The 26,437-nt window shown below is 43.3% G+C and overlaps 1 protein-coding gene across 4 annotated transcripts in view; it reads right to left on the bottom strand.

The window, feature by feature from the left end:
• Window positions 1–26,437, bottom strand: part of LOC140391779 (PC3-like endoprotease variant B) — a 1,275,236-nt gene that overhangs the window by 356,373 nt on the left and 892,426 nt on the right. For all 4 annotated transcript variants that reach the window (XM_072476646.1, XM_072476647.1, XM_072476643.1 and 1 more), the window contains exon 12: window positions 24,674–24,774. In XM_072476646.1, the coding sequence (XP_072332747.1) occupies window positions 24,674–24,774 (101 nt within the window). The remainder of the gene's footprint in view (window positions 1–24,673; window positions 24,775–26,437) is intronic.

Here is a 26,437-nt window from a genome sequence, read left to right as displayed (position 1 = left end):
CTATTGAGGAAATGTAACAAATGAAAGCTGTAAACTGCAAGTCATTACCACAGCAGTGACTTGCTTTCTGTTGTAGCAAAGTACTCACTTGAGAGGTTCTTTTTTGTTTAGAATTATATAGAGCGAGCATTGCCCTTGTATAACTGTCTTGGCTTTTTTTGTAACCTTTAACAGAACTTTGCTAAGCCACATAGTTGTAGAACAATTAGAGATGTCATCAGCACTGCAAAGGTAACAATCTAATGTCCATACCTAATACAAGAATCATTCCATTAAATTTGGAAGTATTAAGTATGATCTGAAAAATGTTTACACTCTTCCCTGCAGTGTGACATTTTGAACATCTTGTTAGGTATAGGCGGCAGAGTGGTTGGCACTGTTGCCAGGAACCCGGGTTTGATTCTGGCCTTGGGTGACTGTGGAGTTTGCATGTTCTCACCCTGATTATGTGGGTTTCCTCCGGGTGCTCCGGTTTCCTCCCACAGCCCAAAGATGTGCAGATTAGGTGGATTGGCCAAGCTAAAATTGTACCAGTGTCCAAAGATGTGCTGGTTAGATGGTGCTATGGAGTAATGGAGATAGGGTGGGGGAGTGGACCTTGGTAAGGTGATCTTTCAGAGGGCCGGTGCAGCCTTGATGGGCTGAATTGCCTCCCTCTGCACTGTAGGGATTCTATGGTAAGGATTAGAGATCTGTTTCAGGGTGGCACGGTGGTGTCATGGTTAGCACTGATGCCTCATGGTGCCGAAGACCCGGGTTTGATCCCAGCCCCGGGTCACTGTCTGTGTGGGTCTCACATTCTTCCCGTGTCTGCATGGGTCTCACCCCCACAACCCAAAGATGTGCAAGGTAGGTGGAGTGGCCATGCTAAATTGCCCCTTAATTGGAAAAATTTTGAAAAGAGATCCGTTTCAGTCTGAATTCCATGTATAATTGGCAAGTCCTTTGATGTGCTATTGTGATAGTTTTTTAGAGGGACTGTAGTGCTGCAAAGAATATTTTTCTCACATTTTCCATTTGGCTCTAAGGGAGAGGGTAGTAAAAGTTACTTATCTCTAACTATTAAGTCCCTCCTTCATGAAGGATTCACATATGCTAACTATTGAAGGAGCGAAGTCTCTTTGGAATTTCAGAAAAAAAAGCATTGAAACATTTTGGTGAGAATTAGACTAGCTCCTTACTGTACAATATTGAAACAATTATGCATTGAAGCACTGATACTGCATTCATGAACAGATTACAATAAAATAATTACTTCCCAGCTACTGTGCTCGTGTGCGCGCGCGTGTGTCTTTGTGTCTGTTTAACCTACAGTGGTAAACATATTTTTCCTTTTTACTTTTCTTCGTTCTTTCATTGGTACGTTAATCTTTAAACCTTTACCTCCCGACTTTTAAGGATGCTGATTGACTTCAGGGCACCACTGATAGTTTGGAGAGGACAGAAAGGTCCACTAGAGCATTAATTGATGGACAGCTTTTGTTTATTGCTTAGTTCTCTTCTTCACTGATGAAATACTTGGCTGGAATACTAACTTTTTAATAAAATCATGTTGAGAGTAAAAACAAATGAAACCAACTGTTGGCTCATCATGTGCCAGAGTTATGACACAAAAATGGTTAATTCTTTGGTAATACCATTGACCAACGCCTTTAGATAAGATGGCCTGTCAGAATTTTCTCTTCATCAGTTCCAATACAATCTTAAAGATGGATCACTGCAATGCAGATTTAAAAATAACTGACAACTATGGGCTGAATTTGGTGGTTGCAGGGATCCTGGGTCCTAAAGCGGGGGGAGGGGGAATGAGGAACCAACTTTGGCAATCAGCGGGAATCAGAGCCACATCTTGTCAGTTGCAACCAATGAATTAATCACAGTGTCGCCTGCCAACCTAAAATGGCCGTCTGTACGCGCACTGGTCCGCACAGATATTACTCTGCTCAGTCAGAAAACAGTTAATGCCTTGATTCCACACAGGACATAATCTAGTATAAGATAGTGGGCCATAATAAAGTATTGAATTATTGGGACAGATTTGGCTCATAATCAAACATTTGAATTTGAGATTTCATAGTAAAATCAAATTCAATTTGAAATTTGAAAAGGAGAAATGTTTTGAAAAGAAGTTACACTGCAATCATAAACAACCTGTAGAGAATGACCACAAAAATGAGCATCCAAAGGTATCAATACCACGGCTTTAAATGCTGTAGGTCCCCACTGCCCATGCCCACTCCTATCCAACACCCCTGCCCATTGCCCACTCCTGGTTCAGAAACTTTATCCTACCCATGATTAAGTAAAATAGGGAAAATTCCCATTAATTTCTGTTAACTGTATGTCTCTAGATTTTTTTCCCCCTGAAAATCCAGAGGGATATCGCTATCTCTTTGGAACTGGAGATGTGTCCAGGTGCAGTCTAAGTTTGCGTTAGTTTGTCACTGATTCAGGGGGAGAGTCTGTAAAACAGTTAACATGGTGGAGAAGCACCAGAACTCCGCATGCGTGGCATTGGCAGCAAATACAGCTATAATTAATTATCAGTTAAATGCCAGTGGAGGTGCGAAGTGGCCCTTAATTGGCCACTTAAGTGATTCTGTTGAGTTCTGGGCAGAAGGGATGTCTGCCACCTTTCCGCCACTGGCAAGATGACAAGGCAGCGGCAAGACAATGGGGCACCACCTGCCACCCTCCTGTGCCATCTTGACAGCCTTCTCACCTCAGCCCAACCCCAAAGAGATGGTAAAATCCAGCCTTATGATTTCGGCTATTGTTTAATTTTCATCAAAATTGTTGATTTCTTGATCAATAAAATCAGTGTTAACAATTACTTGAGTTTCAGTATGGAAGGTACTGCACTCCTTTATTTACCATTAAAACATGCACATGGCATAATGTAAGTGTATTTTGTTTGGTACAAGGTATATATTTGAGCATTTAAGGACAGTGTTGTAGTGAACTTTTCTTTTGGCAAATGTGCTACTGTGTTATTTCATTTTAAAGAAATCTCCGTTCCAGACTGCCACCTAGACATATTTTAGAATTTTAACCATACTTTGATTTCAGACAGTGAAGGTTAGTAGGGTATTTTGGGCTGTCAACGGAATTTCCACTTAAAATATCGGAAACCAGAAAGTATAGTTCAAGATCTTGAAATTTTGGCAGGTGTCTTTGCCAGAAGAAATTCTGATCTGAAGACTTGAGAGATCTTTCACCTCCACTTTTCAGCTATGTTTTTGATTTTGAGGAGTGGTTTTATAAAAATAAAAAAAATGGCTGTGTTAAAGAAATGGTGTGGAGAAGCCGGCGTTGGACTGGGGTGAGCACAGTACGAAGTCTTACAACACCAGGTTAAAGTCCAACAGGTTTGTTTCGATGTCACTAGCTTTCGGAGCGCTGCTCCTTCCTCAGGTGAAGCAGCGCTCCGAAAGCTAGTGACATCGAAACAAACCTGTTGGACTTTAACCTGGTGTTGTTAAAGAAATGGATTACTGCACAAGTTAAATTGGCAGTTAATCCAATACTCTCACACTCTATTTGGATTTTGAGCATGCTTTCTCATTGAGCCTGTGAGTATAAGAGAAAATGCCATCATACTACAGTTGCCCTCACATTTTGCAGAATAAATGCAAGTCACCTCAAACCTCGGGCCTGGAATTCCTTCCCTCAACCTCTCCATCGCTCAGTCCTCCACTTCACCTCACTAAATAGCTCCTTCACTGATTCGCATTCATTTTTGTTTGAGTATGTTTTTATGAAATACCTTGGTACATTTTTCTACAATAAAGATATCATATATAGCAATGTAAGTTGTTGGCGACGCTGTCAGGAGGATCTGTTGGAAAAAGGCAGGAATTTGGTAAGGGAGTTGAGCTAGGACTGAGAAGGAACTCGGCATATTACAATAAGCTGCTGTGTCAAGAAAGAAGGACTACATATCTCCAGATGGGTGCATATGTGCCCCACTGGGAAGACAAAGACCATTAATGAGACTTCTGAAGAAAGGTTAATGTATTTGTTTTTAAACTGGATTGGCCCCTTCTACAGGCAATGAGAAATGAATGGGATATCAATGGGGGGGACAGAAGGTACTCTTGGGAAGAAAATCACCTTAAGCTCCAATATCTTGGACCCTGGATTTTAGATCTCCTCTGCTTATACTATCCATGAACCAAACATAATTGAATGAAGAGCTGTCACTTCTTACAACCATCAAATTGCTACTGTCTGGCAGTTCTTAAATGGTAGTTCTATGGCAACATTATCAACAGGCAATTGATCGGAAACTAGTGGTTACTGGAATCATAAAGTAAAAGCGGTTGAATTTATTCGCAATATTAAATTAGGATTGTAAAATAGCCTCTGAACGGCAACGAACATTTGATATCAAAGTTATCATGAAAGGAGAGAAGCAAAGTATTTTTTTAACACTGCTTTATTATTGACTATCAGATCATTTAGGGCTCATACGAAAGAAAGGAACAAATAAATAACGGGCGACATTTTCCGACCCCCGCCGGGTCGGAGAATCGCCAGGGGCTGGCGTGAATCCCGCCCCCGCCGGTTGCCGAAGTCTCCAGCACCCGAGATTCGGCGGGGGCGGGAATTTCGCCGCGCCGGTTGGCGGGCCCCCCCCCCCCGTTCGATTCTCCGGCCCGGATGGGCCGAAGTCCCACCGATAAATTGCCTGTCCCGCCGGCGTAAATTAAATCACCTACCTTACCGGCAGGACCAGGCGGCGTGGGCGGGCTCCGGGGTCCTGGGGGGGGGTGGCGAGGGGCGATCTGGCCCCGGGGGGTGCCCCCACGGTGGCCTGGCCCGCGATCGGGGCCCACCGATCCGCGGGCGGGCCTGTGCCGTGGGGGCACTCTTTCCCTTCCGCCTCCGCCACGGTCTCCACCATGGCGGAGGTGGAAGAGACTCCCTCCACTGCGCATGCGTGGGAAACTGTCAGCGGCCGCTGATGCTCCCGCGCATGCGCCGCCCCGACATGTCATTTCCGCGCCAGCTGGCGGGGCAACAAAGGCCGTTTCCGCCAGCTGGCGGGGCGGAAATTCCTCCGGCATCGGCCTAGCCCCTCAATGGCTGGAGAATCGAGCGGGGGGGGGGGCCCGCCAACCGGCGCGGCGCGATTCCCGCCCCCGCCGAATCTCCGATGCCGGAGACTTCGGCAACCGGCGGGGGCGGGATTCACGCCAGCCCCCGGCGATTCTCCGACCCGGCAGGGGGTCGGAGAATGTCGCCCACGTGTCTTAGTCATTATGAAAACATCGCGATGCATTTTATACAATAAAGAATTTTTTTCTGATATGTCGCTAATTTCTTTGATTAAACATTCCAATGGGGAGCTGCACTTGAGGAGAGCACAGATTGGAAAATTGATGATCATTGCTCATTCAAGAGCTGTTTCTGCAGCTAGTAGAGTATTGATGAACTTTAACCTTTAATGTCATAACCAAAACAAGTGAAAGTAGTTTCTGGTTGTTTTCATCATTCATTACCCTAAGGATATAACAATCAAACACTCAACTGAAAAGCCAAATTGCTTGAGCTTCAAAATTGACTTTGAGTTTTCAACAATTGTCTCAGTGCATAAAATTAAAAATTAAAACACAGTCCTACTTCTCTGAATCAGCAGCCAACAGGTTACTATTGTGATAAGTATGATTGCTGCATAATGCACTTGAACCTGTGATGGTTTTTAATCCGCAGTGATGAGGACTAGGAGTTTTAGCTTTAAAAAGATTTGAACTCAACTTTTGAATGACTTGCTGAAGCTCAAGTATTGGGATATAAGAGTCGAAACAATCAAAGAATTGTGAGAGCTTAGCTTCAGATTTGACCTCAGTTGGCCCTAAGAAGAATTCCAAATTATGAGCCAAGATATGAATGCTCACCAGTAATAGTGGCATGAAATCAGCTATGGCAGAATTTTACCATCAAGAGAAGTTAGAATGAGTGTTTGTGTGGAGCTATTTGAAACTTCTTATTTATAAAAGGAGTTCCATGAAAGTATTTTGTGGTGACATTACTTCAAGGTATCTATGAGTGAATCAGTTAGATATTATTCTCTTGTTGCTATTATACAGGTAACATATTTGTTTCACTATGTGCGGTTACGATCCCAATTGATGTTATAACTGGACGGGAAGATCCCAGAATGGAACCCGGGCTCAAAAGACCGGCTGATGGATTCTTTGTCAGCAGGATCATCCACCCCACCCACAATGGGAAACCCGATTGTCTGGCTGCGGAATGGAGTCCTGCTGTCGGCGGGGGTGAGCCGTACCGGAAAACGGGGCTGGCGGGGTGGAGAATCCCGCCCCGGAACTTGTACTTTTAAAAATAAAAACATGGAGAAACAGAATCACGGAAACTAATTAATTTTAACAAGAAAACAAACGTTTGTTAAACATCAAAAATTGGATTATGATACAAAGCGCCTGCATTCACCCCTTAACTTAACAATTACACGCAGGTTTTAGTATTGACATGGATTACAAAGTACATCTGCATCTACAATGGTCTCATGACACAAAGTCCCTTTTAAGTACCCAAGATGACTGTGGGCAAATATACTCTCCACTCTGAACCCCAATTGAATGTTTATGGATGTCACCAATTCCCCCCCCCCCCAGATGATTGTCATGTGAGGGTTTCCAAACTTCACTCCTAAAAACATGCTTTGATATCTTCTCTTATAATTATGCTTTCCCTTAGCAGTTTGCATTCCAAAATCCAGACCAGGTTTTCCAAATTACATTTTTAATAAAGCTTCCCCTCCATTTTTAACAGTGAATGCAGTCCAGGTTATTACCTCAACTGTTTTAGTATTTCTTTGCCTTAACTGTTGTGTAAACTGCTCTCAATTGTTTTAACGTTCGATTCCCAGATGGTATTAAAATTATAATAAATGTTTCATCTACCTCTGAAGTCTGCTGTCCCACTTTAAATCTAGTTACCGCAATTCTCTCTTTAACTCAGAACACTCTTTATTCTTCCTTGAGTTCTTCTGAACAATAACTTGGTCTCTGTTCTCTTAACCCCAGTCACCTTAGGCATTATTTCTGTTCCAATTCGGTAATTATCTGTGCTGTAACTTGTACTTTAGGAAGCCTGCCCCTTTGCAGCTCCCATCCTGGCCAATCTTCTGGCAGAGTTAAGAGATATTCACTGCCCGAGATCCTGTTGTCAACTGCCAACAAATTAGCTGAACTACAACTTAAAAACTTCTCTATCTAATAAGGCCCCAGTTGCTAAGCAATACCCATATCCCTTTTATTTATTTTGTTATGCCATAACCATCTCTAAGCACAATAGAAACACAATTCGAACTTAACCAACTACCACACACAAACACTTTTGTTCAGCATGAATCTAACCATAGGTTCACCATTCCAGGCACAGAAACATTGAATTAAATCCACTTAAAACTACACCTTATTTTTAATGTTTATCAATAAAAATATAAATCCCTTAAAACTACCTTTGTTTTCCTGACAGTGCTTCCTAGATGCTGAATTTGTGAACTCACTGTACCCAGACCTTCCTCGGGGAAAGGGTAACAGTGTACTATCTCCTCACATTATAAAAGTGCCATGGCCACATCTGGATCTTGGCATCAGTAGCCAATAGTTCTGAAAGTTGCAATCCAAAGCAAATGTTTGGAATTAGTGAACACAAAATGTTATTACCAATCTACAGTCTGCCAGCAATTTATAGATAATTTATCCATGACCACGCAGCTGTACTCAGCATAGCAAAGAACCCCACATAACTATTTCATACTCTTTAAAAATGATTGTATCTTAGCAGGGAACAGGAAATCACTAGAGTAATTAGAAAGGTACACTGAAGTGTACAAAATGGTAGAAGACTTTTGTGTTATGGTCCAACATATCATTAAAGATACAATTGTTATTTAATGTGGCACAATCATCTTCCTGATCTTCATTACAACCACTCAAGTGATTACAACTTTCTTAGTTCACTGGCTCTGACAGCTGGCTGGGCTGGGAAGCATGATGGTATATCAGTCTTGCTCCAGCAAAGGGAATTATGTTATGCATTTATCAGAATTTAACACAGTAGTGTAACCTTTAATTTGCAGCACAAAATTGCACTTCATACATATTTGAAAAAATTGTCCCAGCAATCTGAAACTTGGGATACTCCTGATGACTTAATGATTGAGTACATTAAATCAGACTGACATTAAATCAGACTGAACCATATAGGATAAGAAACCCTCAATCATACCACTTAACAGTGCAGAGCTATCCAATGTCAGCCAAGATGGCAGTTGCGGTATTATGTTTGGCAACACTGTCCTCAGGTTAAAGAAGAGAAAAAAAGATTGTCCTGGACCGAACTCCTGACTGTTAAATGCTGACTCAAAGAGTGAGCACATGCAAGCATTAAGCAGAATAGATCAGGTTCAGCTGTGGTCGTGTTCGCTGCCTATTGTCATCCATAAGACCATAAGACATAGGAGCAGAAACATATCCACTTGGATTAAGACTACAGTGATTCTGGTACCTGTGGAACAGTTTTAAATAAAGCACCACCAGGCCAAGTGAAACAAAAAGTAGGAAAACATGGCTTTTCTTTTGCGCCGAATATTTTATGGTGATGGAGGTGAAATTCAACTCCGATGAAGGTGCAAAAGAGATCGTGGCCACATGGCAGCCATTATACACGCCTCCTGATTATTCTTTCCCATTGACGTAATTGTGAAGGAAAACTGAGCAGGTTATATAACTGGATCATGTACACCTCTGTGTTAAGGACAAAGTCTTAGGCAGTGTGCAGAAGGAATTTACAAGAATTTTACTACGATGAAGGGCTTCAGTTATGTGGAGAGAGTGGAAATCTGGGGGTGTTCTGCTTAGGCTAGATGAGGCTAGAGGATCTTTTAGAGGTGTTCAAAATCATGAATTGTCTTGTTCGAGTAAAAGCAACTCAAGGACACAGAATTAAGCTAATTGTCAAAATAAACAAAGGTGAAATGAGGTAACCTTTTTTTTAAACCTAGTGAGTTGTTATGTGGAATACTGCCTGAAAGGGTGGTGGAAGCAGATTCAATTGTAACTTTAGTAAGGAAATTGGATAAACACCGAAAGGAAAAGAAATGGCAAGGCTATGGGAAAAGGTGGGGGAGGGATGGGCGGGTAGGGGGTGACGGTGAATGAAACCTGCTGGATAGTTTTGACACAGGGATGACAGACTGAAAAGCACCCTTTTATGTTATTTTATTCTATGTTTCTGGTATGTGACTGTAGGCTGATCTGCTACCACTCACTCGCGCCTTCTCCAGATTTCACTCGAGCATCTTCATGAAATGTTCCTGGCAAATACTTCCCAAGTCAGGTCAAAAGACCTGTGCATCACCTCTGTGTGCCATTTTAGCGATGGAAATGACAGCCTTTTCCTTGTTTCCTAAGTAACAAAAAAAAGCTTTGCCGAGCAGCTTAATTCTGTTGAAGAGAACATCCACTGAAAATGACTACATCATGTCAGTCCATTCACTGAAGATTTTTTTTCTGTCTTCAGTTTATAACAATATTGATAAGAACCCCCAAATACTGGAAATCTGCCCTAAAACTTATATCCAGCATAGCATGCATTTTATCATCCTTTCTGATGTTAGTACGGGTGCTTCAGGTGACTCTGCCTCAAATACATCTGTGGTGCTTGGTGCAACAAAACATCTGTTCTTCCCACATCCACTTGGAGATGCCATCTAAATTATCTGAGTGGATTCTTTTTTAGATATGACTCATATTTATTGACCTATACACAGACATAGCTGTGATATTTTTGTTTTGATTATATACAACCTTCAAACTCCAATTTAGGGTCAAGTACTAAAAGCAGATAAATGTAACAGCTAATCCACATTTCTGGTCACTTTCAAAGTCTGTAATCATGAAAATTATTGTCAGTGAATAGGACTGAACCAGATTATGGTGGCTGGAGATGGAATCAGTGTCAGGCAGCAGCAATTTACATAATAATGGGTTCTGAGTGTTTCATCAGCACCTTTTGTTTGCTTAGCGTGCAGTGCTACAGTAAATTGTAAAAAAGTCATTTCTCTGCAATCAGCTGCACAATATCAACAGCAAATAAAGGAAAAGGAAAATAAATTCTGATTAAAGGAATAAACAGAAGCAGTTAAGATCGATCTTCTGTGACATGTTGACTACTCAGATCAACTGCAAATTTTTCAGCATTTAATCAAGGCTCTGTATTGCCATTTTCCTAAAATGCAAATATTTGCGATGTATGCATTTACTGGACATCACACAGCAGAAATCAGAGAGACTGCCCTGCGAGTGAATTGTTCTGGTCACTGCAACATCAAATTTTATTTCTAGTAACATCAAATATAATGGCCACACAAAAGTAATTGTAATCCCAAAGAACACCACTTTTGAATGGTTCAAATATCCTTCTGATTCTACCCTATATTGTGAACCATAGGCCTTAGAGAACGTAAGCAATACCTTCTTATAATTCAAGTACATATAGCAGTGAATTAAAAATGTACAACCCCAGAATTTTATTTGAATTTTGAAATGGCAATCTCAGTAACCAAGATTGCATTTGACGATTGTTCCTAATATGTTTCTAAACAAACCATCTGAAGCATTGTTTGCATTAACAGTTTGTTCATTCTCTTCAGCCTGTTTAGTTACACAAGGTGAAAGAAGGAAATAGAATGTGTAACGTAACACCAGTGGATGAATTTCCACTGGGATTCTCGCACTGTGTCTGCTGTAATTTCAGTAAAGAGCCACAGACAACCTAGGAAAAACAGGGGGAACACCAGTGCAAATTCATCCCCAATGAACAAAGAACAAATAATACAGCACAGGAACAGGCCCTTTGGCCCTCCAAGTCTGCGCCGCCCATGGTACCTGCCTAAACTAAAACCGTATGCACTTACGGAGTCTGTATCCTTCCATTCCCACCCGAATCATATATTTGTCTAGATGGCCCTTAAATGCCGCTCTCGTACCTGCTCACACCACCTCCCCAGGCAGCGCCTTCCATATATTTATCACCCTCTGCATTTCAGTTCTAAACTTTTCCCCACGCACTTTAAACCTATGTCCCCGAGTACTTGATTCTCCTACCCGACGCAAGAACATAATAAGAATAATAAGCTTTTCTTGTCACAAGTATGAAGTTACTGTGAAGAGCCCCTAGTCGTCACATTCCGGCACCTGTTCGGGTAAGCTGGTACAGGAATTGAACCCGCACTGCTGGCCTTGGTCTGCATTACCAACCAGCTGTTTTAGCCCACTGAGCTAAACCAGCCCATGTCTAACCAGCTAAACCAACCAGATAGTCACATCTGACTATCTACTCTCTCCATGTCACTCATAATCTTGTACACCTCTATCAGGTCATCTCTCAACCTCCGTCGTTCCAGTGAGAACAGACGAGTTTATCTAACCTCTCCTCATAGCTAATGCCCTCCATACCAGGCAACATCCTAGTAAATCACTTCTGCACCCTCTCCAAAGCCACATCCTTCTGGTAGTGTGGCGATCAGAATTGTACACAATATTCCAAATGAGGGCTAACTAAGGTCCTGTACAGCTGCAACATGACTTGCCAATTTTTATATTCAATGCCCCGACCAATGAAGGCCAGTATGCCATATGCCTTCTTGACTACCTTATCCTCAAGCGTTGCTACATTCAGTGATCGGTGGGCATGCACACCCAGATCTCTCTGCCTGTCAATACTCGCAAGAGTTCTGCTATTTACTGTGTAATTCCTACATCCAATGGACTTTCCAAAGTGCATTACCTCACACTTGTCCGGATTAAACTCCATCTGCCATTTCTTCACCCAAGACTCCAATCAGTTTATATCCTGCTGTATCCTCTGACAATCCTCTTCACTATTCGCATGTCCATCAATTTTTGTGTTGTCTGCAAATTTACTAATCAGACCAGCTACATTTTCTACCAAATCATTTATATACACCATGAACAACAAAGGCCCCAGAACTAATCCCTGTGGAATGCCGCTAGTCACAGCCTTCCATTCAGAAAGGCACCATTCTACTACTACCCTCTGTCTTCTGTGCCCAAGCCAGTTCTGTATCCAACTTGCCAGCTCTCCTCTGATCCCTTGTGACTTCACCTTTTGAACCAGTCTACCATGAGGTACCTTGTCAAATGCTTCACTGAAACCCATGTATACAACATCTACTGCCTTTCCCTCATCTATCATCTTTGTCACTTCCTCAAAAAATTCGATCAAATTAGTGAGGCACAACCTCCCCTTCACAAACCATGCTGTCCATCACTAAAAGGCCCATTTGTTTCCAAATGTGAGTAAATCCCATCTCTAAGAACCTTTTCCAATAATTTCTCTACGACTGACGTAAGGCTCACCGGCCTATAATTTCCTGGATTAGCCTTGCTGGCCTTCTTAAACAATGGAACAACATTGGCTACTCTCCAGTCCTCTGGAACCTCACCTGTAGCCAATGGGGATACAGAAATTACTGTCAAGGCCCTAGCAATTTCCTCCCCCCTCAGTATTCTGAGATCGATCCCATCAGGCCTGGGGGGGGGGATGACTTATTTACTTTAATGCTTTTTAAGACACCCAACGCCACTTCTTTATTAATATCAATATGACTCAGAATAGCTACACACCCGACCCTATACTCATTTGGTGAATACTGAGGCAAAGTATTCATTTACTATCTCTCCCATTTCCTCTGGTTCCATATATAGATTCCCTCCAATATCCTTGAATGGACCAACCCTTTCTTTGGCTCTTTACATATGTATAAAACACCTTAGCCTCCCACATGTCGGATGTTGATTTTCCCTCAAACAGCCTCACCCAGTCAACATCTCCAGATCCTACCTAATGCTGTTGTAATTAGCCTTCCATCAGTCAAACATTGAGAACCATTCTTGTCCTTTTCCATAAGCAGCTTAAAACTTACAGAATTATGATCACTGTTCCCGAAATGATCTCCTAATAGTTTTAACTCACAGTGTTCTTAGAGATTTAATTTGGTGACCTGTTGATCCAGCACTTTGGAGAATTGTGCGTAACTGCCACCTTTCTCAATCACCCTCAAACTCTTCAGACACCCCACCACTCTGCGTCTTTTATACAATTTCTTCCTTTATCCTCGAAAATAATTTCTTCCATGAGAGTAACAACCTGTTCCTTTAATCTCCTTTTCCTTTTTTACATGAGCACTCAAATACCTGGCCTCAAGTAGGCAACATTATGAGGTTTTTGCGGAGAGACTGCCATTCACCCTTTCTGAAGCATCGTCGTGCCTCCGCTAATAGTCCAATTTTAATTCAACATCTCAGAAAACCTAAGTCCCTTCTCTCACCTCTCTATTTTTTCAAATTGGCAACTCCCAGTGGCATGCTCATTATCTGTCTGCTTGAATTGCTCTGATTGCATTTCCCCATCATCTGTGGGGATCTTTCTATTCATTGGATGTGGGTCTCTGGATTGGTAGACCAGTGACAATACCACAACACCATTGCCTTCCCTCAGGCAACAACCTCATAATGTTGCCTACCTGAGGCTAAAATTGTAGTGTTAAAAGTTAGTGTCTTCTGTCCACATTATCATTCTTTTCCACCATGTCTTCACGATATTTGGCCATGCCATTCTTGTCCCATAGCCTCTTCTCCACGGTCCTGCTCTGTGCAAGTGGTTCAATACATACCTGTTTCAACACAGCCAATGTTCCCCAAGAATCTATCTTTTGGCCTCTCTCCCTTCTCATCTGCCTGCTGCTCCTGGTTTACATGCATTGGGTCATTCCCATATTGGTGGAAGATTCACCTATTCAACACTACCCATGACAATCTCTGTGCTGCCTGAATGACTGTCTGATGGGTTCCTTCAAGGAGGCTCAGAAAAGCTGAAAACGCTCGCAGACCCGGCCCGTGAAATAGTGCCCCCCCTTTTGCCGGCTCACGCTACCCGGACCACACCCCCACAGTGCCTCGAACCTCTAATAAAGTCCACCCCTGCCTGCGGATCGGCCCTCCCCGACTGTGGCGGCGCTGGACTGAGTCCGCAGCTGCCACGCCAAGTTCCCAACGGATGAGACCACACGTGACCGGCACTGTTGGGAACTCGGCCAGTCGGGGGCGCAGCATCGGGAGGCGGGCCTAAGGCAATGTCCTGAGGCCTTCAATACGTGGCGCGGCGTACTCTCCGGGTAGGCCGCTTTGGAGGGGGCGGAGCATTTGAAAGCGGCGCTGCCCCCCGATTTGGTCGGGAATTGTGATTCTCTGGCCAATCGCCGAACACGATTTCGGCGTCGGTGACCGGAAAATCCAGAACAGGGAAGTGAATAATGGCAGAAAGGGTAAATGAGAAAGAGAGAGCATTTCAGCTTAAGAAGTGGGAGATTAAAGCAGAAACGCTATTGTTTTATTTCCATGCTATTCATGACCACTTTAAATAATCTTGGCATGAAATGTGACCCTTCATCTGATTGTATCTCTTTCGGTATCTTCGAAAAAACTTGGTTAATTCCTCTACCACCCTCTTGGCTGTAATGTTTCTTAAAGATTTTGGGCAGGATTCTCTGGTCTTCCCGACGCCAAAATTGCATTCAGCGATCAGCCGAAGAATCCATGTTGGCACCGAAATCGGAGGCGCCGCCGCTTTCGCAATGCTCCACCCCCTCCAAAATGGCATACTCTATGTGTACGCCACATGCCGTATGGACAGCCTTAGGATGTTACCTTAGGCCGTCCACCCGATGCTCCGCCCCCAACGGGCTGAGTTCCTGACGCCCTGGGTCTCTCATACTATTATTTGTCGGGAACTCGGTGTGGCAGCTGTGGACTGAGGCGATCCACGGGCAGGGGGGCTTTGGCAGCAACTGGGGGCGCGGAGCGGGGTTTCTAGGCACTGCTGCCGCTGAGAATCATCCTGCCAAACGTGCTCAACAGCAGACGTAGTTTTAAGTCCACTGAGTCATGCCCCTGGATCAAAACTCCCCTTTAGATGAAATGAGTTGTATTTTACTAAATGAGAGGCTCATTTTTGGAAAAAAGGTTTTGAAGCACATAAATACACAAGTTAGCAATGGGGTTACAGTAATTGCTCTCAGTATATTTGACCCAGAACGCAAAGATTCAGCTACTATTTCCACTTAGAATTGCTTCCCTGTGACTCATGCTGGAAAATACCTTTGTGTGGGCATCGAATGAGGACTGAACCAGAGTTAAATGTGCTTTCCAAGCTTTGGTTGGACAAATTGATGATGTTCCCCATCCAGACTCATACTGACTACGTGACTGAGGTGTTTGTGGTCCAGCATAGAGAGCCTCATTCAAGAGAAAGGAGGGGTGGAAGAGAAAAAGTCAAATCTAACACATTTTTAAAAGATGTCAAATATTTAGATGTTCTAACCTTTTACTAAGAGTGGACATTACACCTTAACACAACTGTTGTCCTAATATATGAAACAATATAACATTTTATACCACAAATTACTTCTCTTGTTTGATATAAACGCTTTCAAAGTTACCCAGCAGTTCCATTTTATTTTGCTTCTAACTGTGATATCAATTTGACTAAATGTGAACATAAAATGTACTTAAGGTTTGCAAATAATTATCAGAAATGCTGAGAACATTTGGTTTTGATGAAGTCTTCATTTCACATCAACATCTACAACTACCCTGCTGCTTTAATTTTACTTCCAGTTGTTTTATTGTGTTCAGGACTGTCAGCAGGAAGCACTATAAAATTCTTAGTAGAGGCATGGAGAGATTTTCTTGTGTACACACCAAACTTGCTTTTGTTGCTAAACAAGTTAAGGCAGGTTTTAAAATGAGACTTGTAAAATCCCTGATCTCAAGGGAGTACCAAAACAGCCATCACCGCTGACAGTAAATCTCCATGTAGGAGGAAACACATCATGCCTTTCAATAGGTACATATGCCAAATAAGTGGGAGGAATTAAATACCATGAAACCTTTAGAAACCAGGGTGCAAGAAAACATAGAGCAGGAGGGGAGAGCATCTGGCAAAATGGCAACTAGTTAACAGCTGCCACTATGACCTCTAACTGCATCCATGGCAACTAGGCTAAAGATGGAGTTCAGTTTTATTATTTTCACACCCACAATGTCAAGCTTGTGAATCTCAGTGCTATTTTGTAGCTGAAATCAGTAGACAGATCTGTGTTCATTGGACCAGTGCCTATATCCTTTAGCTAATGAGTGCAATCATTACTTTCTTGCCAGAAACTGCTGCATGAGGAGATAATATGTACTATAGTAATATTTACCCAAAACATCATGAAATGGTCACAGAAAGGAGCAAAAGCTTAACACGAAGCAATGATATTTTTACTGTCTGTGTTACTTGATTCATTTGTATTTTTCATTTGCCTACTATCTTTCAAGCATACAAGCCTCAATATTATGGTCGGGTGGAATTACAATCTGACTTTCTCAGGGAATATTATTTCTTCAAAGGCTTTGTAAGAAGTACTGAATGCAAAACAGTTGAGAAGTACACAATGGACAGAATCTTTCTTCACGATACTGTCCAAATATGTGTGATAAAGATCTACAACTATCCTGCTGATTACATTTTACCTCCAGTTGTTTTATTATGTTTGGGATTGCCCAGGAAGGACAATAAATTTTTTATTAGCGATGTTGAGCTTTTCTTGTGTATCCACCAAAATAATTTTTTTTTTGCAAAATGAGCTGAGGAAATGTTACAGTCAGACATGTATGACCCTTAATCTGAAGGGAGCAGCAAAGCTATCACTGCCAATAGTAACTAAAGGCAAATGAGATGAGGTAGCCTATCGGCGCATCCTCACTCAACTAGCACCGCTTGAAATTTCCCTCCCTTCACAAGTGCAAACTCTACTGCATGGAAATGGCTGGAATGGGCTAAGCCTGGGAAACAAGGTGAATTTTGCTGCCTTCTCCTTCTACTATTGATCATCTTCGGGATCACCAGGAGATGGATTGGTATTTGACTTGCAATAGTGAAAGTATGACGCTCTTAAGAATACGAGAGACAAATGTCCTAAGAGAAAGCCATTTTAAGGCCTCTCCTTTTTTTCTCAAGTTGTGAAAATGCTTGTGTCGCATCATATTTCACTCACCCTCCTACATCTGATGCCTTGCCACCAATAATATATAATCTTTATTAGCGTCACAAGTAGGCTTACATTGACACTGCAATGAAGTTACTGTGAAAAGCCCCAAGTCACCACACTCCAGCATCTTTTTGGGTACACTGAGGGAGAATTCAGAATGTCCAATTCACCTAACAAGCACGTCTTTCGAGACTTGGGGGAGGAAACTGGAGCACCCGGAGGCAGAGATGGGGAGAATGTGCAGATTCCACACAGACAGTGATCCAAACGGGGAATCGAACCCTGGTCCCTGGTGCGTGAAGCAACAGTGCTAGCCACTGAGCTACCATGCCATCCCCCTCTCTGCCTTGGTCACCGTCTTAGTGTGGAGCAGGTTTACAACCTCCCTGTCTTATTACCACCCAAGCTTAACTTCCAATTCTACATCTACTTCATAACAAAGACTACCCACTTACATCTCTAGGATATCATCCATCTCTGTCCACAGTCTATTTGCTGCTGTACTCCTCATGCATTACTTTGCGATAGCTAGACTCGCTTATACTCCAGGATCTTTAGTTCATCCAAACATTTCTGACTGTATCCTATCACGCATCAAATCCTGTTCACTCATCATCACCCAATCCTCAATGATACATTGGCTCTTAGTTTCCCAATACCACAAAATTAATGTTCTCAAAGCTAGAATTTCATGGGATTTGGGCAGACTGTGGAGGAGTGGAAATGGAGGCCATGATTCTTGACTAGGTTTTCTGATTTTTAACAATGTAATTTAAGGGTGTGGGCTTGTTTGGATCATGAGCCTATACCTTGCACTCCCGGCCAGGCTGGCTCCATTGATGGAATAGGCATGTCCTAGACCCTTTGCAAGTTTCATGGAGTTGGGCCAGCTTTTAAAGGACTTGTGGTTCACAGCACTTCAAAGGTGTCACCATGGTCTGGATGAGGGAACCTTTTAAAACATATGTTTAAAAGCTCTTACCCATCCTCCCCATGCCACTTTATGCCCCTTAAGCCAGACTATACCACTCTACCCCCTATGGCTCCTCAGAGCCCCCATGCCAAGTTATGCGACCCACCCAACTCCTGCTGTCCCCATATCCCCATGCCAGGTTATGCCCCCCACCATCCCCAAGGTCCTCAAGCTCCCCATGCCAAACTATGACATTTACATTTTTCACCCACTGTGTCAAACCAATGAACCCTATAGTGACAATCGCATGTGTTTGAAAAAAATTAAAAGTCATTCATTCATAACCTTGCATTCTAAAGAAAATTGATTTCACTTGGGCCAATGAATGCGTCCAGACCCTTTAAAGTATCAATAGCTGGAACTGAAAACACTTGTAACCTCTTTATCTTATATCTGCAGAGCTGGGCTGAGAGGTGGCAAATGGAGTTTAATGTAGAGAAGTGTGAGGTGATTCACTTTGGAAGGAATAACAGGAATGTGGAATATTTGGCTCATGGTAAAGTTCTTGGAAGTGTGGATGAGCAGAGGGATCTCGGTGTCCATGTACAGAGATCCCTGAAAGTTGCCACCCAGGTTGATAGGGTTGTGAAGAAGGCCTATGGAGTGTTGGCCTTTATTGGTAGAGGGATTGAGTTCCGGAGTCATGAGGTCATGTTGCAGCTGTACAAAACTCTGGTACGGCCGCATTTGGAGTATTGCGTACATTCTGGACACCTCATTATAGGAAGGACGTGGAAGCTTTGGAGCGTGTGCAGAGGAGATTTACCAGGATGTTGCCTGGTATGGAGGGAAAATCTTATGAGGAAAGGCTGATGGACTTGAGGTTGTTTTCATTAGAGAGAAGAAGGCTAAGAGGAGACTTAATAGAGGCATATAAAATGATCAGGGGGTTAGATAGGGTGGACAGTGAGAGCCTTCTCCTGCGGATGGAAATGGCTAGCATGAGGGGACATAGCCTTAAACTGAGGGGTAATAGATATAGGACAGAGGTCAGAGGTAGGTTCTTTACGCAAAGAGTGGTGAGGCCGTGGAATGCCCTACCTGCAACAGTAGTGAACTCGCCAACATTGAGGGCATTTAAAAGTTTATTGGATAAGCATATGGATGCTAATGGCATAGTGTAGGTTAGATGGCTTTTGTTTTTTGACTTCCCATGTCGGTGCAACATCGTGGGCCGAAGGACCTGTACTGCGCTGTATCGTTCTATGTTCTATGTAACTAAATATTGTGCAATTGACAGCATAGATCAGAGAGACAGAGCTGAGCAATGCTTTCTCTGGGGATCAACTGTTTCAACATTCTAAATGATCTCAGAGCTCTTTAAATTTTAAATGTAATCACAAAAAGCAAGAAAAGAGAAGTGGCATATCACAGATAAAATTCTGTTCAAGAAATATTAGCTAGAGGCTTAGGTTGCAGAAGTTGGGGTTCGTCACTTGGAAGCAAAGGAAACAGAGGGCGGGATTCTTCAGCTGCGCCCGCCCGGCAATCAGAAGATCCCCCCGGAGGTCAATGGGCCTTTACATGGTCCGCATCTTGTCCATGGCAATCTTGTGGCCGGCGGACCAAAGAATCCAGCTCAGAGTCAAAGAAGGAGACCAATCAATTCATCAAGTCCATGCTGACTCTCTGTAGAGAAACTCAGACAGTCTCATTCCCTTGCTCTATCTGGTAGCTCTGGAAAGGGCTCAACCAATTTACTTTTGAAATAATTGATTGTCTCTACTTCCATCATCCTCGTGGACAGCAAGTTCCATGTCATTACCGCTTCCTGCGGAAATATGTTCTTCCTCACTGTGGTGGTGAGGGGGTTGGATGGTAGTTGGGGGTAGGGGGGGGGGGTCCCTCTCATGGAAAACTGCTTATGCACACAGATAGGTAGATAAGGTTTTGAGACCTGCTCGGAGCGCTGGCCTCCTGGTCTGCCACCAGGTGTCCATCTCCAGGTACCTAAACTAGAGGCCAACCATAAAATTCAATCGGACTTCTTTAAGTGAACTTAACTACGCACCTAATTGGCTACCTGCTGGGGGTGGTGGGTAGCCCTATAGCTCCGATACAGTCTCCTCTAAAATAGCTGGCACTGGGAATGGTGGCAGGAAACTAACACTTTAGCCAGTGGTGGTATTTTCAGGCCCTGTTTGCCTTGTACCTACCTCGACGAAGCCCAGGAATTATGCCTATGATAGTGTGATGTAATGGGCATTTTCTATAATTAAAAAAAAAAAAATTTAGTGTACCCAATTCATTTTTTCCAATTAAGGGGTAATTTAGCGTGGCCAATCCACCTACCCTGCACATCTTTGGTTGTGGGGGTTAAACCCACGCAAATACGGGGAGAATGTGCAAACTCTACACAGACAGTGACCCAGAGCCAGGATCGAACCTGGGACTTCGGCGCTGTGAGGCGGAAGTGCTACCCACTGCGCCATCGTGTTGCCCTCGGGTATTTTCTATAATGTACATAAGGGAGCATCTTGTAGGGTTGTCTGCAACTTGAAAAATGTCTGTTCAAAAGCATTGATTTTGACTTTTGGGTAAATTACTGATAGAGTGCATTTGCTGGTTGCCTGCTCACACAATGGGACTAGGCATGTCACCTCATTGTTGTTGGATCACCCATCTGCCTATCACTGCAGCTCGCCAGATTGGAGCCCATCAGTCACAGGCTGTCCCATTTACCAACAATTTCAATTTGGGGGAGGGGGAAGGGCAGGTGCTGGGTGGTAAGGGCCTAGATTTCTTTGGCAGGATCTAGTGATGGTTTCCTGCCAAAGTGACCACCGTCCACCACATTTCCGATTTCATTTAATTTGACTCAGATCAAGTCACCTGGTACACTCTGGTAATATCTATACTTGCATCAATATGATTGCTATGCATAATTATACCGAATGACAGTGAACCAATTTACAAACACCTAATTTTCATTCTGTCCAACTGCCATTTCATGAAGGCAACGCTAATTAGTGAAGGAAAAGTGCAAAAACATTTACCTTCCAGGGAATCTCTGATTCTCCTGTTATTCTTGCCCCCGAAAATTAGTTCATCCGGGCGTCACTGTATGGCGCACGGATATTTGATTATATCCACTATATGCTGCAGGATGGAACTTGATCATATGGTGCACCTCGCATATGGGAATGGCACTCGGCAAATTGTACATTGTGAGAGTCGGTACAGACAGAATGGGTCATACAGCCTTCTTCTGGGCTCTGACAATTCCGCAGACAGGGCAGGTCTATCAGCGGAAACATACTGAGCCATTTCACTCCCAAGGTATTCCCACAGACACACAGCCAGCATCCAGCCATCTTACTCACTCCAACCACAGCAGGAACAGCTAGAAATAACAGTAATAAAAACATAACATACTGGAAAGCAGCAGCAGGTCGGGCAGGTGCTATGGAGTGACAAACAGAGTTAACATTTCGAGTCCATACGATATTTCTTCAGAGCTGAAGGTAGAAATGTGATAGGTTTTACATTGTTGAAGGGAGAGGGTGGGGCAGGTGGAACAAAATAGGCCAGGGATAGGTTTCTATTTTGTTCCACCCCTCTCCTGTACAACATAAAACCCACCACGCTTCTGCTTCTCTTCAGCTCTGACGAAACGTCGTACGGACTTTATACATTAACTCTGTTTCACTCTTGACAGATGCTTCCAGGCTTGCTGAGATTTTCCAGCATTTTCTGTGTTTACTTCAGATTTCCGGCATCCATAGTATTTTGCTTTTATTTAAGAAGTAGCAGAACATGAGTATCCAGAATGGTCAAACTGTACAGAATCGCCAAATGGGTAATAGTAGAATGCGAAATTTTAGATTAATGGACACCACTTTTAGCATTTTGTTACATTTCAATTTAGTTGTGCCCAATCAGTATCCTTGGTACAGTGATGGTTAATGATTCTGCAGAGGGAAGGAATTGGATTCACAGTTGGATCCAAATATTCGATGCAGCAATTTTACAGTGTAAAAGGATTTCTTTTGTCATGGAGTGATGAACACAGAATTTTGAATTTTACCTCCACTCCCCCCTCCCCCGGCGGTTTTAAGGTGGGGGGAAATGTGAAATTGCATGAATGGGATTCCTTCCGGCATCGCACTTGCCCTGACCTGGCAGCACTTTTACAATGGGACAGCTAGGACCTTCGGCGTGAAGCCCATTCTTGTCCCGATTGAGGTCCTTAAGTGGCAACTTAATGGCCACTTAAAAGCCTTTTCCCACCTAGCCTCAATTTCTAGGCTGGTGAACACCAGATAGATCAGGGGAGACAAATAGAAACATTTTAAATCCTCAATCTCGGGCGGGACAAAATCCCCTTCCAATTGGGGGCACCCTCCCTTCAAGGACTAGACACCTCTGGACTTCCTTTACCCCCGGCCTACTGACTGATACCCCAGTCAACCCCCCCCCCCCCCCCGCCCCCGCTTTGTGACATCCTTCCCCCAGGAGCCCCAACCACTTAACTGGCCTCCATGTCCCAAAACGTAGTCCCAGGCACTTCACTGCAGTGCCTCCTCTGGTCACTGCAGCATTCTGCGTGGAGGGGCTGATTGGCTGGCAGCTCTACACCTGCTGCCAGTCAATGCACATTTAGAGTGCAAAATGGCAGAGGTCCTCTCAGAGTCAGCGGGAATGTGTCTCGTCCCTGTCATCCTATAAATTCAGCCCCCATCGAGATGATTGTTGTTTGGATGATATGCACATGAGAAGATCTTAGTTATGAGGGTCCAGTGTACGACTCTGGTAACGTGTAAAAGATGCGTCCAGACAGATCTCTTTCTTCTGATTAATGCTGCTCTTTTGTGGACGTGGATTGGTTGTTCTTTTCCTTCATCTACTCTATGCTTATGCCTTCTTATATGGCAAAGCCGCGCAGAGGATAATGACATTCTAGGAGACTTTTGCTAATCACTGTTAGAGTACTCCCATCCCAACTTGTCAAAGTGTCTGAAGCAGTGTGCATTTGAATAGAATTCTTGTGGCAGTGTGCACCTCAGTGTAATTGTGACTCATTGGTATTCATGGTTGCTTGAGAATTGTCTATCCATAGCTCCAGTGTACAGTCTTGGTGGCCTCGCAGCCAACCTTGCATTCTTCTTTCCACAGACTAGGAGCTCCATATTTATACTGGTGTTTTACTGACAAATCCCGAATGATAGATATGATTTGGAGGGTAATGATACCTATGGTGAGATCATCCTTGGCACAATCGCAACTTCTAGCATCTTTCCTTTGGCTCTGTGCACCTCTTCTTCTTCCAGGTAACAAACTCTACCACTGGCACAATTGGTTTAAAACTGCCTCCCCAAGGAAATACTATTGGCAAAACCTATACCACAGAGTTTTCTCTTAGCCAAAAGTGCCAAATCGATATAAAAATAAAACCAGGAATGATGCACTGCAGCAGAAAAACTGAGAAACAAAAAAAAAGACACTGAAATTATTAATCCTCAAGGCTGTGATCCTAGCAGCTTTGCACACCCATTTGGATGTGTTCAATGTTGGGTTCAATGACACTGTATGGGCTGTCATGTACCTTCGCTCAGGTGAACAAAAAGGATTCACTGACAATATTCAGAATTGAGCAGGGAGTTTCCCTGTTATTTTGGCCAACGTTTATCTTTCAACAAACATCACCAGAACAGATTACATCTTATCTGTCACCATCACATTGTAGGTTGTGAGACATTACTGCACACAAATTGGCTATCACATTTCCGACATTACAACTGTGACTACACTTCAAACATTGCACTTTGGAAACCCTGGAGAACATGAAACGGTGCTATATCAATGTAAGTTATTGTTGGTTATACATTACAACAAGAGGAGTTTCATCAGGATGTTGCCTGGGATGGAGAATCTAAGCTATAAGGAGAGACTGGATAGGCTTGGATTGTTTTCTTTACAGCAGAGAAGACACTTCATATAAGATTATGAGGGATTTAGACACTGCAAATAGGAAGCAGCTATTCCCCTCGGTTGAGGGGTCAACCACAAGGAGGCATAGTTTTAGAGTGAGGGCCAGGAGATTCCGAGGGGACTTGAGAAAAACATTTTTCACTTAATGGGTGGTGAGAATCTGGAATACACTGCCTGGGAAGGTAGTGGAGGTTGGAAACCTCGCAACCTTAATAAGATTATAGATTATATTAAAAGCACTTGGATGAGCACTGGAAACACCATCACATTCAAGGATATGGGAAATACTGATAAATGGGATTAGCTCGAGATTAGGGATAGTTATTTTCAGTGCAGACTCGATGGGCCGAAGGTCCTTTTCTGCACTGTACGACACTATGCGACTGCTACTCTGGTGCATAGGAATAAAAGCATTGTGTGTGTCAAAGTAGGAAATCTACATTGTTTCACTGTGTCAAATTGAAACAATACAATTCCTTCCCCATGGTCAGGAAGAGCTTACAGAAAATCAAAGTTTGCAGTTCCAACATCAGAACTTTCTCTCACGTTTCTGAATATACTGGTATTATATATGGTATTTTAAAATTTCAGAACTGTTTGTGTGTGACAATACTTACATAGCCTGAAGGACCAATGCAATTATACCAGCTGCCATTGGAGCTGCGCTTGAAGTGCCTCTGAAGGTTTTGGTGCATTCATTGTCAAGTTCTGTTGTCACCTGTTGAAAACAAAGTAATTGCCCATATTGTACCATTAACAAGGTTGGAATCCAATTAGTTCCACCCACATATTATATCAATATTGAGCACAAAGAAGCTATAAAAACTCGTAAGAGGTATTCATAAAAGCAAAATATGAAATATTATATTCACAGAGCCACACAAATGATGAGAATTGATGCTATGCTGCTTATTATGGGTGAAACATTATCTTCTTCTGACCCGATTGTAAAGTAACAACAATGGTTAACCCTTTGTAGATAGTGCGAGCATCGTTGCCTATGGACGCGATCTAACTAAAATAAAATAGAGTGCTGTTTTGGGTTCCTGGTGCTAACTGTGCAGGGAATGGCCCCACTATCTACAGGAACTCTGTCTTGTTTTCGTGCCCCAGCGGAGACGCCCTGCCGAGGCTGCAGTTAGCCGCATTTTCTCTCCCTTCCCATCAGTCACCCCTGGTTGGAAGCTAAAGAGCAGTCCAGGCAGAAACAGTGAAAAATCACAGCATTTTCACTTACCTGTCCCTTGCATCTGCTGCCTGAGACAGAAGTGTTGAAAGCAACAGCTATTACTTCATAGAAAGCCAAAACACATCACAAGGCTTAAACAGCCTCAAACCCTTTGATCTGTGAGGCTTCCATTAACTTTCAAAGAGAAATAGCTTTCAGTAGGCTGTAATTAACAGGGCAATCACTTCCAGACAGCCAGGTGTCTGGATTGTTTATTTCCATTTCCCTTCACACTTGAATATCTGAAGTATCCTGCTGTGAAGCTCACAACAATTGTTTAATTGTGCTTCCACTTCCTCTTTTTCTCAGCAGAAAACACTTACCTTCTTTTGATGTAGTGAGGACCTGTCAGTTATTGTGGTTAGCTTCAAAGCTGGGTACTTGAGATGCATTCATGCGTGAAGGGAAATGATAGGGGTCTCTGATATGGGGGGTCTGATGGAAGGGTCTCTGTTGGGTGAGTCTGATGGAAGGGTCTCTGTTGGGGGTCTAATGGGGGGGGTGGGGTTGATGGGAGACTGGGGGTTGGAAGGATTTGCATTGCGGGTGACCCTCCGATGGACAGTAAGGGCACCTATGTTACATACTTACCCTGCTGACCCACCGCAGGTCCACTGCATCAGGGCCACATTTGGAAATACTTGCAATAATCCACGCCTGCGTGAACCTAGGCCGAGAGGGCTGGGGCATCACCAGGGCATGGAGCATGGGGCTTCCAATCAATCAATCAGATAAAAATTGATGCTGATGACCCATTTTCATCCTCCCTCCATCGCGAGGTGTGTAGCTTGACACTGGCGGGGTTCAGAGCATTGGAATGGGATTGGCGCCTGGCGTTGCTCCCATTTTTAGCTGAATGCTCAATTCTCTGCCAGATTGGAAACCTGCTACCAATAGCGGGCAGTGGAGGATCCATCCCCCCTGCCACCCCCCTCGAGATCCTGAAGACTGCAGACCTGAAAGATCATCCATTTCTTGGGAAAAAGATAAGAAAAAAGATTGAATACTCACCTGAGAATGGAGCATTTTGGATGCAGTGGATGCAGGCTGACACATAGACACAGAATCCCAACAGCAGAGTACAGATAGCAATCTACAAACCAAACTACTGAAATAGCAAAAGCTCCTTAGGACAAGCATGGTGTCTGCATTG

The sequence above is a fragment of the Scyliorhinus torazame genome, chromosome 15, assembly GCF_047496885.1.
Source record: "Scyliorhinus torazame isolate Kashiwa2021f chromosome 15, sScyTor2.1, whole genome shotgun sequence".
Lineage (NCBI taxonomy): Eukaryota > Metazoa > Chordata > Chondrichthyes > Carcharhiniformes > Scyliorhinidae > Scyliorhinus > Scyliorhinus torazame.
Note: the sequence above shows the minus strand (reverse complement) of the source record. Positions and strands in the feature narration are given on the sequence as shown.